This window comes from Nyctereutes procyonoides, unplaced genomic scaffold (assembly GCF_905146905.1).
Source record: "Nyctereutes procyonoides isolate TBG_1078 unplaced genomic scaffold, NYPRO_anot_genome, whole genome shotgun sequence".
In the NCBI taxonomy this organism is placed as follows: Eukaryota; Metazoa; Chordata; class Mammalia; order Carnivora; family Canidae; genus Nyctereutes; species Nyctereutes procyonoides.
In genome coordinates, this window is record NW_026575047.1 from 53,658,812 (window position 1) to 53,673,129 (window position 14,318).

The following is a 14,318-nucleotide window of genomic DNA, read 5'->3' on the forward strand; positions in this document are numbered from 1 at the left end:
TTTATGCCCTTTGTCCCAAACAGTGGCCCTGGAAGTAGAAGGTGAGTGGGGTCAGGGTGGCTGGTGCCTGGCCCTGCTGAGCTCCCAGGGAATGCTCAGCACTCTGCTTTCAGAAGGGCAGAGAGATGGGCTTTGGCCCTGGCAGTGGTTCTTTGGCTTTGGCATCCTCATTGTCTGACCCCATAAATTTTGGGGAGAAGAGCAGAAATGTACGTACATATCATTTAGATCTTCCTAGAAGATGCACTCTCAAGTCAGCCTTGATTTCTGGAGGCTGTCGTGAAGTCCCCTCCAAACTGCAGATGACCTACCTGATGCCTTGTTTCTTGCTGCAGCTTCTGAGTGTAGATCAACAGGCGACCGAGTCCAGCCCTGGGGACCCAGATGCCATGGCTGGCTGCAGCACACAAGGTAATCGTAGCCCTTTCAGCATTTGGAATAAGACGTTTCTATTTTTCAAAGCATGTCCTCTTTCCTTCTTTTTCCTTCTTTCTTCCTCCCTGCTCCTGTACTCCCTCCATGGCTTGCTCTTCAAGAGAATGGAATTTGCTCCAGCCTTTGCTGTTAAATACCATAGAAGTTCTCCACTGTACCTCCCTTAGCTGCATGCGGTAGTAAGTCAGTGCACCTGAGGCCTCATGCTTTCTTGGGAAAACTTGCCCCCTCTTCCCCAGAACCCTTTCTCCTTCATTTGAGGGGTGCGAGTTTGAAGAGACACTTGACTCGATCTGGGATGGACCTTTTCTTTTTCTTTTTTTTTTTTTTAACAAAAGCATTTATTTGAGGTCTTAGAATTACAGTTGGGGAGCACAGATTCAGGTGGTAACCCAAACTATGACCCACTAGGGAATAAGAGGTTTTTTTTTTATTATTATATTTTTAAAATATTTTATTTAAATTCAATTTGCCAACATATAGTATAACTCCCAGGGTTCATCTCACCATGTGCCCTCCTTAGTGCCTATCACCCAGTTACCCTATCCCCCCATCCACTTCCCCTTCTGCAAAACTTTGTGTCCCAGAGTTAGGAGTCTCTCTTGGTTTGTCTTCCTCTCTATGGGATGGACCCTTTCTTGAGCTAAAACAATATACCAGGCTCATGTCCACTGAGCTCCTCCCATGGGAGGGAGCATGCCTGGGCCCCTGTGTCCTCTCGCTTTGGCGAGAGAGGCTGGGGTAAGGATGCTGGAAGTTGTGTCTTGGCGGGAAGTTGTGCAAGGTCTCGCATCAGACATAAGGTGGGAGCTGCAGTACAAAGCCAGAGGTGGAGAGATAGTCTGAGGTGTCAGGAAGGCAGACGAACCCCTAGTAGCAGAGGGAACAAGTGGGCAGGGGCTGGGTCCTCAGGTGGGCTCTGGTGGGTGGGTTACTCAGAAATGGAAGTCAGCTAACACATGAGATAACTAAGAGTCCCTGAAAGCACCACCGCTATAGTCCAGGGCTGTCTGCCCTCGACCCCAATTCTGAGTTAACATCTAAGAAATGAGAACGGAGCATCCTTCTAGAAGGATGCCGCTGGGTTGTAGGAGACCTGTCTCTGCAATTGTAGGATTTGGAAGTGACCTTGTCTTTCACTCGGTGGCTCCTAGCAACCCTCAAAAGCCATTTCTGAGAGGTGGTGCCCTGTGGCCTGCCCAGAGCTATTGTGACCGCCTTCAGGGCACCGTGGGCCTCAGTCTCCTAGCACAGGTGACCACACCAGCCCAGTTCTTTTATTTTTTATTTTTTTATTTTTTATTGGTGTTCAATTTGCCAACATATAGAATAACACCCAGTGCTCATCCCATCAAGTGCCCCCCCTCAGTGCCCGTCACCCAGTCACCCCCCCCCGCCCTCCTCCCCTTCCCCCACCCCTAGTTCTTTTCCCAGAGTTAGGAGTCTCTCATGTTCTGTCTCCCTTTCTGATGTTTCCCACTCATTTTTTCTCCCTTCCCCTTTATTCCCTTTCACTATTTTTTATATTCCCCAAATGAATGAGACCATATAATGTATGTCCTTCTCGGATTGACTTACTTCACTCAGCATAATACCCTCCAGTTCCATCCATGTCGAAGCAAATGGTGGGTATTTGTCATTTCTAATCAGCCCAGTTCTTTCTAGACTTTGGACTGACAGGGCCCCTTTCCCCATTCCAGCCACATCCCTTCTGAAAATATAAGTTCTGGAGGAAAGCATGGTTGGCAAAGCCAAGCAGCCTGGTGGCTCCCGGAGCCCTGGGCAGACAGAGGTGGACAGAGGAGTCAGGAATGCATCTGGGCAGGGCCTTCCTCACTGCCCAGCATTTGGGCGGTTAACCGAGCTTGTCCAAGAAACTTGGGGCTGCTTCGGACACCAACTCCTGGCAGAGGGGCCAGCCTCGAAGTGGGCAGGAATGTATGGAAGGGTACTGACAGACACACTCATGGGACAGCAGGCCAAGCAGGTTTCACTTTAGCAAAGATGCCTCCCACAGGTCCTTGCTGTACAGGCTGAGGTTGAGGTCCATGTCACTGTTTTGGCCTGTGCATATCCAACTCTTCCAGCTCATTTGTAGCTTTGGTGCCTTTGTTAAAAGTCAGCTGGGCATAACGGCATGGGCCTATTTCTGGGCTCGGTATTCTCTTCCATTAATCTGTGTGTCAGTCTTTCTGCTAGGATGGCTGTCGCCCGGTGGGAAGCCTTTGTATCAAGCACAGCCACACCTCTACTTTGCTCTTCTTCACCAAGATGGTTCTAGATCCTCCAGGGCCATGTGTTTCCATATCCAGTTTAGAATCCACTTGCCTGTGTCCACAAAACACTCTAGCTGGGAATGTAGCAGGAACAGCATTAAACCTGCAGCACATTTGCAAGTCTGAGCCTTCTAGTACAGGCACACATCACGTCTATCTCTCCGCTGATTTGGAGCCTCTTTGATTTCTTTCATTCACATTTTCAGAATACAGATCCTGACCATGTTTTGTTGTGTGTATAGTTGGGAGTTTCATTTTCTTTGAAGCCACTGTAAGTGGTATTGTGTTTTTACTGTTGGTTTCTGCATGCTTGTTGTTAGTACCTGTGACTGACCATGGTACATATGGGATTCGTTCTTGTGTGTTCAGCTGGTATCCTGCAACCTTGCCAGACTCATGGATTAGCTCTAGAATTTTTTTTTTTTTGGTGGGGGTGAGGGGTTGCTCAGAATGGGGTAGATGCTGGTGGTATTGTTTCTCATTTATTGAAATAAAATAGTGATGAGGACATGGATGCTGGCAAGGGCCCAGGAAAGCTGCTACACCCAGCCCTGACTGACAGCTTGTAAATCAACCCACCCCTTTGGCAAAGCATCTTGATAAAGAGCCATAAAAATGTTTATGCCATTAGATGTGGTGATCACACTTCTGGAACTGCCCTAGGAGAGTAACATAAAAAAAAAAGAAAAAAAGGGGATCCCTGGGTGGCGCAGCGGTTTGGGGCCTGCCTTTGGCTCAGGGCGCGATCCTGGAGACCCGGGATCGAATCCCACGTCGGGCTTCCGGTGCATGGAGCCTGCTTCTCACTCTGCCTGTGTCTCTGCCTCTCTCTCTCTCTGTGACTATCATAAATAAATAAAAATTAAAAAAAAAATAAAAAAGAAAAAAGAAAAAAAGAAAAGAAAGAATAAAGAGAACCGTAGGCATGAAGATAACGTGCATTTTTCTTAGGAGTAAAAGCTTCCAGGGGCGATGAAGTCTATTGGTAAGAGTCAAGGAAACTATGTTACATATGCTAAATATGTCATTATACATTAATTCAGAAAAAATGCTTGTAATCTGTTAGGTGAAAAACTGGAAGTCCACTAGGGTTATTGCTCCTGTGTAAATGAACTCACAATACAAGCAGGTGAGAGAATCTTGGCCGATGAGCTTCCCCTATCAGGTTATCCTCATTCCCTAAGTTTCCATTAATTACAGCTATTCAGAGCCAAGTCACATTTCTCTCTCTGTGACTCTATTTTCTGGAGGAACTCAGCCATTGGATTATTGCTGACATTAAGAAAATTGGGATCAAGGGTAGATGCTTATGTGCAATCTCATCAAATTGTACATATTAAAAATGGGCAGGTTTTTTGTATATCAATTATACAATATGTTAAAGCTGTAAAAAAAAGAAAAATGAAGATCAAAAGACATCAGCAGGAATGAATATTATTCAGAATAATTTTAATATGCTGCTGTGTAATTTTGATACAGTTAATAATTACACTTACTGGTTTGAAGTTTTCTAACCATAGAGAGAAGTGTTTCTTTTCTACATCAATACATTCACCTTTGAGTGCCTGCCCAGTCATTCCCTTAGAATAAATCACTATGAGTGAGATTGCTGAGTCCAAGGAAGTGGGTATTTTAGGTTTTGATGTGTCGGCCATATTGCACTCTGGAAAAGTTTTATTGCTAATGTATGCATCCACCAACAATGTTCATGACACCCCGAGATATCATCATTCCTGATAATGTCTGTCACCCCTGCAGCTGAACGTGATATGCACGCAAGATTGAGCACCTTTTTACATGTTTATTACCTATTTGTAGGTCAGTTTTCCACCTACTTTTTTGCAGTGTTTTGTTGGGGGGGGTGGATTTATAAGAAAAATATTTATTAAATAGAGACATTTTCTCACCATTCCTAGTCATTGCAGGGGTGCTTTCCCAGTTTGTGCTCTCCCTTCTATTTCTTTTTTAAAGATTTCATTTATTTGTAAGAGAGAGAGAGCACGAGGAGGGGGCAAAGGGAGAAGAAGATTCCCCACTGAGCAGGGAGCCTGACGTGGGACTCAATCCCAGGACCCTGAGATCGTGACCTAAGCAAAGGCTTAACCAACTGAGCCACCCAGGCACCCCTGCTTCCTCCCTATCAATGATGTCATTTACCATACAACTTTTATAATTTTTTTTTACAATTTTTCTTATTGTCAGATTTGTCAAGCTTTTCCTTTCTGGTGTCTATCATTTTTACAAAGTCTTTCTTCACTCCAAGTTCGTAGATTTATTCTCTTATATTTTCTATGAGTATTCTTCTAGTACCTTAAAAAAGAAAAGGATTGGGGCATCTGAGTGGCCAGTCAGTTGAATGTTCGACTCTTGGTTTTGGCTCAGGTCATGATCTCAGGGTAGAGAGATTAATCCCCACATCGGGCTCTGCACTGAGTGTGGAGCCTGCCTAAGATTGTCTCCCTCTGCCCCCTGCCTCCCCTCTTTCTAAAAAAAAAGAAAAGAAAAGAGAAGAGAAGAAATAAAAAGATTAATCATCTTAAAAAATTTTTTTTTTGCTATGATTTCTGAGGTTTGGTTCATCTTTCTGTTTCTGCTAATTGTCTCAAAGCATCTAGTAAGGGAGCAGGGGTAGACAGGGGAGGGCAGAGGAAGATGGTGGAAGGCAGGGGTAGACAGGGGAGGGCTGGTGAAGCAAGAGTACTCTAGAAATGGCCTCCTCCGTTCCATGGCCTCGTGACCCTCTTCCCCTGAGGCCCCTCAGCTGTGTGTCCTGCGTGTTGGCCTGGGCCGTGAGGTCACCAACCCCTTGGCATGGGCAAGCTCGCAGGTAGAGGGCACTGGAAACAGACCTCCCACAGGACCCATGCAAAAGGATGGAAGGAGTTGCTCACGCGGCTGTGATTCTTACAAAGCTCCCCACAGAGAGCCGCTGACCTCAGATGTCTGCCCCGATGGGTGAGGAGCCTCATGGAAGCCGCTCTGACGTTGTCTGGTAGAGGGATGAGAGCAGAGGGAGCAGTGCTTCTTAAACCTTAATAATGTGCACACAGGCCCCTGGGATCTTGTTAAGACAGATTCTGATCCAGTCCCCCGCCCCCGGGGTGCCAGCCTTGGAGTGGTGAGGGACAGGAGCCCGAGCTGGCCAGCATCACAGGGAGAGAGGGCAGGGGGTGTACACTTGAGGTGGGGTGGCATCGGAATCACCTGGGGGCTTGTTCGAACCCCAGTGGCTGGGCCCACCCCCGAGTTTCTGATGTGGGGACCTGAATGTGACACGTGCCCCAGCGGTGCTGATGCTACCGGCCTGGCCCGGGCTCGCAGTCCAGGCCCTGGGCCGTTCCTCCGTGTGCGGCAGGCAGCTTCTCGGGCCTGGGAGGGCCTGGCTGGGATGCCCGCCTGCCCCCCGGGCCCGCCTTGCTATGCATGGGCTGTGTCCACGGAGCCTCCTGTGCCGCCTCCTTCCTGTACTTCAGATGCCCTGGGCATGCCCTGGATGGGAGTTGGGGCTGGTTTCTGACTTCCAGTCCCTTGTGGAATGTGAAGAGTGTAAGTGCCCTGCACCTATACCCCTCCTGGGATGATTTTTGGGAGGTCATCTGGTGTCCACTAAAACCTTCCTGCCATCAAGCATTTGTGAACCTGCTCAGCGTTTCCATGCCCTCAGGATTACAGGATTGTCTAGATTTGGTGTTGAAGGGCAGTCTGCTCAGGCCCCCTGGGAGGGCTCCAGGAGGCAGAGATTTTCACTCTCAGCTCCAACAGGAGTGTGGACAGGCCCCGTGCCTGTTGGGTGGCTCTGTGGTAGCCCAGCGTCCTTGCTAACTAACACTGTCCCTTGCCTTGCAGAGCCTGTGGATAGCTCGAGCCTCCTGGCATCCGAGGGTGCCACTGCACCCGGCCTAAGCCCTGAAGACCCCATGGGTGCCTCGCAGCCCCTGCCACCCAGCCTTGAGCCCCCAGAGGGCTCTGACCAGGGCATGCGGGTGGTGCCAGGTCCTGGGCATGTGGCCCGCTCCACCAGCGACCCCACTTCATGCTCATCCAGTGTGGCAGGTATGACTGGTCCAGTGCCCCTGTATCCCTGGTGTGTGCCCTGCTCTGCCCTGGACACTGCAGGCCTTGGTGAGCTGAGAGTCAAGGCCAGGCCTTGGGACCTCTGTGCAGGGAATGTAGCCTTAATGCCCGAGGGCCCTAGGGAGTGGTGGCCAGGTAGGGGCCCCTGCTGTACACCCACCAGGCTTCCTACTTTCTAGCTGGGGAGGAAGGGGAGGAGAGATGGAAGGTGATGAGAGCTCATCTGGGGTCAGCTAGCCTCTGACTTTATCCTGCTGGTTCTGCACTAGCTCTGGGGCTCAGGTGGGGACTCAGGTCAGGCAGGTGACCAAAGGCTGTATCCATCGACCGACCTTGATGGCTCTTCCCCGGGACTAGCCTGGGCTCCACACCTGTGGGCCGTGCCAGTGCCTGGTTAGTGGTCTGGTGGGACCCAGGGCCACATAAGGCAGGGCTGTGCCTCAATGGCAGTGCTGGGTTGGTGGGGTGTCCTCTGGCTGGAGCCACCACAGGCATACACAGGTGTGTCTCCAGTGGCACTACACAGGCACCATTGGCAGCACTCCCTGTGTGGCCTGGAGCCCGGGTCAGAGTCGCGCCTTGTGACTCTGAGGGGGCGGTGCCCTCCCTGGGCTGCAGCTGGAACTGCTGCAGGGGGCCTGTGTGCCCTGGAACTAAACCACCACTTCCTCCCACGGTGCTAGTTTTGAGTGGGGAGGATGGCAGTGTCTACACCGGTAAGGACGGGTGGGAATTATACAGCTGCAGGGCCGTCGGAGTTTGGACTTCCTACCCTGGAACCGAATGAGGCCCAAAGAGGCCCACTGGGTGCCTGGCCTCAGTGGTCCAGTCCAGCTGAACCCCAAATAGACAAGACCCGTGTCCCAGGAGAATTGTGTCCCTGCAAGGAACCAGGAACCTGCCCAGGTCATTGCCCTCAAGGGCCCTCCAGGTAGAAATGCCAGATTTGCCCCTCCAGGCTCCTGGGCCTGCGCTCCTCTGTCTCTGCCCAGGTTCAGGTGCCGGCTCACCACACGGGACTCCATCAGAGGCTTCTCCTGAGGCCCCTCCCCCACCCCGTGCTGGGGGATTCCAGACTCAGCCCCTCTCTGCTCCTGTGAGGGCTGTTACCTGTAGGATCCCACGTACCTGGGGTGTCTGCTCTGTGGCCTCTCATGGCTCCCTTGGGCCTGTCCCCCATTCAGGAAAATTGGGGCTCGGCCAATCATGACATTTTGGGGGTGGGGATGAGGAGAAGAGGTGGCTGGATGACAGGTTGTCACAGGGCCTTCTCTGCGTCCCCACACCAACCCTCTTCTCAGCCAAACAAGGTAGTTAGTGTTCGGACTGGCAAAAGCATGTGCGTCCCCGGGATCTCTGGGGACCCTCAGGTGCAGATGGGCATTCCGATGGAGGGTGCTGGCTTTGCTTGCGGCCCTGGCCCTTTGCTGGGCTGAGGATGTAACAGGCCCGGGGCGGCCCCTGCCTTGTGGGAGCCAGCAGTGGGCCTGCTCCCGTTGGATCTGCACACGGGTTGGCGGCAGTATGGGAGGCCCCCCTCTGCTGGTCTGGCATCTAGAGGGTACTTCTCAGCCATGGGAGGGGGATTATAGTGTCCTCAGGAACTCCTTTCTCCCTTCCACATGTTAACTGAATACTCTCTCTGATGAAGGCAAGGCCTCTTCACACACCCCCTCCTGCAGTCGGGACCTCGAAGCAGGACCATCCAGGGCTGCTCTGGGGACTGGTGAGACATCCTTTTCTAAACCACTTTGACACCTGCAGTGAATGGGGGAAGGTGGGCAGGGGTGGGGGCAGTGTCTGGTGGTCCTTGGCTGCCCGTGTGTGTGTGTGTGTGTGTGTGTGTGTGTGTGTGTGTGTGAGAGAGAGAGAGAGAGAGAGGGAGAGAGAGAGAGTCAGGGCCTCATGGTGTCCCCCAGGAGCAAGGGCTCTCCAGCTCTGTGGGCTTTGAAAGGACAGCCTTGGGGCACCTGGGTGGCTCAGTGGTTGAGCATCTGCCTTCAGCTCAGGGCATGATCCCCTGCAGGGAGCCTGCTTCTCCCTCTGCCTGTGTCTCTGCCTCTTTCTCTGTCTCTCATGAATAAATAAAATTAGAAAAGAAAAGAAAGGACGGCCTTCCCTTGCCTCTGTCTCCTCAGGAGAACACCTGAGAGGCTATCACTGAGTTAGCATGCACATGGTGCTTGTTTCCCTGTATTTATGAGATGCTATTTTAAGGGGAGATTGGCCTCCCGTGTGAGGTTTTTTTTTGTTTCTTTGTTTTGTTTTTGTTTTTGTTTTAACAGTTTCTCTTGCTTAGTTGTCAGGCTTGCTCTGCTGCCACCAAAAGTATGCCAGACCACCCAGACTGTGTTTCCTTTGTGTGACTTGAAACATGCTGTGGGCAAGTCAGGCCTAATCTAGCGCTTGGGAGACGGTCACAGGAGCCTGCCCAGGGCTGGCTCTCCCTGGAGGCACTGTCAGGCCGTTGTGCATTCCCTGGCTCGTCCGGAGTGGCCATGGGCCTTGTTGTGAACTAGTGTTGTTTCCCTGGCCTTGCCTGGTGGGGACTGGGAGCCAGACCCTGGTGTTCTGAGCCCTGGTGCCAGGGAGAGGTAGTGCCAGGAGGAGGGGTCAGGTGCTCTCACTGCTCCTCTGTCACCCCCAGTTCCGGTCTTAAGGTGGCCCACTCTAGATGCCATCAGCCCCACAGGGGCAAAGGTCATTGAGCCAAGGACAGCTGAGAAGGGTCAGCCCCCTGTGAGTGCAGGACTTCCCGCAGAAGAGACCAAAGGAAGGGGGTCCCGACCTGTACCTGCCCCTCTCTCCCTACCCGCTTTGCATTTTGCCCTCCCATCTCCAGTCCTCCAGCTCCAGGTGGGGTGAAGCTGTGGCCCCTCTGGGTTAACCCCAGCTCCATTCAGGGCTGAGAGGGGCCAGGCCACCCAGGGGACGAAGGGACATGGAAGCAGGGTCAGTCCCATAGCTGCTGGCCCCGGAACGTGGAGATGCCAACAGAAAGCTTGTCCCCAGTAGGCTTGTGTTCACTTGTCAAGAACTTCTATAACAGCGGCCTTCTGTTTTGTTCTGGTTGTTTTCAGATTTTATCTTTTCCCTTGATTTCTAGTTTCGCGATCACACTCCATCACGGCGGCCTGTGCATGTCAGCACCTGCGCTCGCCCCCTGGGCCCCTGGACACCTGGAGAACGGACCAACGGGCAAAGCCAGAGGCCTTACACACCGTCTTCAAAGAGCGGCCACACTCGTTAGTGCACAGCAAGGCCCACACAGACCCCCGGGGTTTGGTGGTGAAGTTCTTGGAACACTCGAACTGTGCGCTGCCTCCTGAGGTGCGGCACGTGGTGGGGACATTCCGCCCAACGGTTGCCCCTGATGAGTCCCACACAGAGGAGGCCGTCCTCAGCGCCACTGTGCTGGACCAGGTGTGAGCAGGCCACAGGGCCCGACGGGGACATGGACAGGCCCGGGCCAGAGTGTCCCTGCTGGCGGGCCTGCTGCCCAGGAGTGTCCTGGGTGGCCTGGGTGGGGAACCCCTGTCTTTCTCTGGAGGAGGATCTGGTCCCTTGTTTTCTTGGGGATGACACTTCCTACCTATCCCGGTAATACAGAAAAATGACTCTCAATTGCCATCGTCAGTTCCTTGGTTTTTTCAGGCACATCACACCCCACCAGTGTTACGGGAACACAGTGACAGGTGACAGTGGAACTAGAGACAGTGAAGTAGCTTCAAAACCTGGGCCAGCCAGAAGCAAGATTCTCTCTCCCCCCACCTCTGAGTGAGTTGAGTGTTCCGTGGCTAGAGGAGGGTATCCAGTAATGAGACCATTTTCTTATATGGTTTGTGTCACGCAGTAATCTACCTTTTATCGTCTGCTGAGTGGAAAGAAAATGGGTAATTCTAGCACGGATGGCAGCCTGGGCCCAGCTCCCTGCCTGCAGGGTGCAGGGCTATTGTGCTTACAAATCACAACAGGGGACCTCGCTGTGGCTGTGGCCGCTCTGCTTCCTGGAAGCAAGCTGGTGTGGCAGGGAGCTTTGCTTGACACCCCCACCCCCATCTGCCCCCATCACCCAGGCTCCTGGGCCTCCCGTCACCCCCCTTCCTCCATGGGGTGCCCTTCACACTGTGTCTCCAGCTCTTTCCCTGTCTACCGTCTCCTACTCTGCAGACACCTTTGGCGAGCCCCCGTGGGGCTTCTCGCTGTCTGCTGTCCCCAAGATGGCCTGGAGGGGGTGGGGGTCTGGGGGAAGAGGCCTGTATCCCAGGATCTGTGCACCTCCCCACAGAGCATGACCCCAGAGCATTCCCTTCCCAGCCAGGCAGCAGCCACATCTGCATTGGAGGATGCAGGTTGTAAATCGTTTCTTTCCATCCAAAACCCCCTGAATTGGCTACTTGGAAGCAGGCCAGCCCAACCTCTCTGTGGGGGCAGCTTGGGCATTTTGACTTTCTTGGTACTTCTCCCCACCCCCACCCCCCATGTTCTGGCAACCTTAACAGTAGCCACTTCCCCACAACGGCCCTGGAGCAGCACTGTTCTCAAGAACCTTCTGCAGCGATGGGAATGCCTGTCCCTGTGCCATCCACAGCAGTGGTCACCAGCATCTGCACTGCAGCCCTGCATCGAACAAGGAACTCATGCTTCTCAACCCAGAGCCCAAGGGTTGAGAAAGCCCAAGGCCTGGCACGAAGAGTGCAGGGGGAGGACCCGATGGTTACCCACTGTTGCTCACTGTCCAACAGTCTAGGTTCTGTGTACTGTCCTCCCCTCTGCTCTGCGCCCCACTGTAGCCAAACTGCTGGGTGGAAGCTGGGAAGGGGGTGGCAGGGAGAGTCTGCAGTCCAGACGCCAGGAGCCCCCCTGGGAACGGAAGTTCAAGAAGCCTGCGGTGACGGTCAGCTTGGAGCACTTTGCTTCAGTCATGTTCATTGTTCACTGCCTCCTTTGCCTCTGGAAGAGGTGAGAGAGCTGGAAAAATTCCCATCAGACCTTTGGATGCCAACCAGAACTTTTCCACTGGAGAATCCCAGAGATGAGGACTTTAGCCAGACTATCAAATGGGAAATCCCTAATTTCTCTCAGCTGAGGGCTGCTGAAGTACCCCCCAAAGCAAATCCCTTCCAGGTACGTTTAACCAATGGTTTTTCCAAGTGGCCTCCCCTGAGCCCATCTGCAAGGCATTCATGGTCTCTGAATCCAGGCATTCTCAGTGTCGCTGGGGTGGGAAGTGGAGTTTAGCGAGCTGCAGGAATGTTCGTCTGCACATGCTGGGGCCCCACTTTCAGGCTTGGGGCCCACACAAGCAGTGGCCCTGGGCCGAGTCCCGGGGCTAAGCCTGCGCTCTCCGACCTGGCTTCAAGTTGACTGAGGCAGCCCCTTGCCCTCCCTCACACCTGTGGGGTGGAGCTCAGGCATCAGTATTTTTACTGTGCACCAGGGGGCGGCCGCCAGGAGCTGCCCTGGTGCTCTGTGCCCTTTGCTTCTCCTCCCTGCAGCGGGACAGTGTGTTTTCTGCCATCCGGGGCTCCTGCTGCCACCTGGGCCTCCACTCATGTACAAACGGGTGATCCAGCCAAAGCCCAGAGTCCCAGATGTTCTCAAGGGCTCTGCCCTTCACACACCCTTCCACGCTCAGTTGTGCTTTTGCTCTCAGCAACTCTGTCTTGCAGTAGAGGAGCGTGTACTCAATTTTATACCACTGAGCTAGAACCTTCTGCCCATCTCCTACGGGCCCCAGGTGGCCCATGTGGGCTCTAGCAGGGCCCAGATCCTGGCTTTCTTGAAAGGTTCCAGATGAGAGAAGTGACAGAGCCACTAGGAACAAGCCAGGGAGCGGACCTGCCAGTTCTAGTACCCGAGACCCTGCTCTGCTCAGTGGCATCTGGGAGCCAGGAGCCCCAGCAGCGGGCACCCCCAGCCCTGACCATGTGGGCGCGTGGCGGAGCGCGGTGGGGAAGCTGGTTTCCTCCTTGTGCTGGTACACCCTCTCCCACCTCTCCTCTCTGTAGAACATCAGCAGAGCCCGACACCCTGTGCCAGTAAGCTAAAATGTGGGACCCCTACCTGCAGGGACCTCCCCCACCACCTGCACAGGCCTGGGTCCTGAGTGCTCTCCTGGCCTTTTCCCCACAACCCAAATGGGGTCGGTTGGTGTGTGTGTGTGTGTGTGTGTGTGTGTGTGTGTGCAGAGCCTGTCCATACACTGCCATTTGCCTGGGGGCCAGAAGAAGGTTGTGGTGGGTGAGCTCCAGACCCCACCTCTCTGGCAAACAAGGGGGGGACTCATCTGTCACAAGGACCTAAGGTCTTCTTCAGCTGGTGACAACAATGCAAATTAAATGCTTGTAACAAACCATGTAACAGAAAGCTTATTTCAAATGGATGTTTCCTGCTCCCCTCCCCCCTGCTCCCAGCTGTACTGATTCACAGATGCTGCTATTAGGCAGAATTTATAGGCAATTGTTTTCAAGCCACAGGAGACCTGTTTGTACAACTTGAAGGTTGTATTTATTTAATGTACCTCAAGGTGTTTTCATAATGATCAGTGTTTTAATAAAAACTATTTCTGGCCTCTGTGTCTCTGGGTCTAATTGGGACAGACAGGCAGAGAGCCCGTGTGGGCCTCTGAAGACCAGGATCTCCAGCGGCGGCAGGGAGCATGAGGCACCCACGGCTGTCCAACCGTGTCTCCCCATATCTTTCCAGAAAAGGGCAGGGCGTGGGGGCCAGGAGGCGGGAAGGTGCCCACCCCTGCCCCCCCCCCCAACGCAGGCCCTGCCAGAGCTGGCTCGGAACATTCTTTAATTTGGATTTTTTATGTGAATCATTTGGTGGGACACCCCCCCCCCACCCTATACCCCACCCTCATGTCATTTGCTAGCCATGCCTTTTGTCTCCGGAGCCTGTTCACCTGCCCTGTTTTGGGAATACAGGGACCTACCTCTTGGCTCTCCTAGGCTAAGGTCCATTCCCTCCAGCTTTTATCCATGTGACATTCCCTGTCATCACCCAAGGACGTGGGCTATCTGGCTAGCTGTGAAGGGCCTCTCATCAGTAGCTCACAGCATGGAGTGCAGATTGCTGTGGGGAGACCAGAGGTGGGTCCGAATGGGCCAAGCTTCCCAGACCATCAGGGAGACACATCATTCCAGGCCTTGTGATCAAAGCCCATGTTTACCCCTACTTCCCTATACCAGGTGACAGGCCACAAATAACCCTATAGGTAAGCAAACACCACTGGGATGGGTTGCCTAAGTTTCTGTTTTACACACACACACACACACACACACACACACACCCCTCATCTCTCCTGGAGATAACTGAAATTTAAACCAGAACAGCAAGGCTCCTTCTGTCCCTTATTCCACTAGCAGCCTGTCTCCTCCGCGGGATGGGGTGGGTGAGGCAGGCCTGGTGACCGGTCTCCATCACTGATCCTGCAGCCCCCCGATGGCCAGCCCCAGCCTGACCCCTGGTGCCTCGAGCACCCACCTCTCCGACCCCACTGGGGAGCACCCCTGAGGCCCCAGA

General features: G+C 53.2%; 1 protein-coding gene across 4 annotated transcripts in view; it reads left to right on the forward strand.

The window, feature by feature from the left end:
* ENTREP2 (endosomal transmembrane epsin interactor 2) overlaps positions 1-13,359 on the forward strand; it is a 447,475-nt gene extending 434,116 nt beyond the window's left edge. For all 4 annotated transcript variants that reach the window (XM_055326667.1, XM_055326669.1, XM_055326668.1 and 1 more), the window contains 4 exons: positions 336-411; positions 6,558-6,764; positions 8,437-8,511; positions 9,892-13,359. In XM_055326667.1, the coding sequence (XP_055182642.1) occupies positions 336-411; positions 6,558-6,764; positions 8,437-8,511; positions 9,892-10,214 (681 nt within the window). In that variant the 3' untranslated portion in view covers positions 10,215-13,359. The remainder of the gene's footprint in view (positions 1-335; positions 412-6,557; positions 6,765-8,436; positions 8,512-9,891) is intronic.
* Positions 13,360-14,318: the final 959 nt, after the last annotated feature.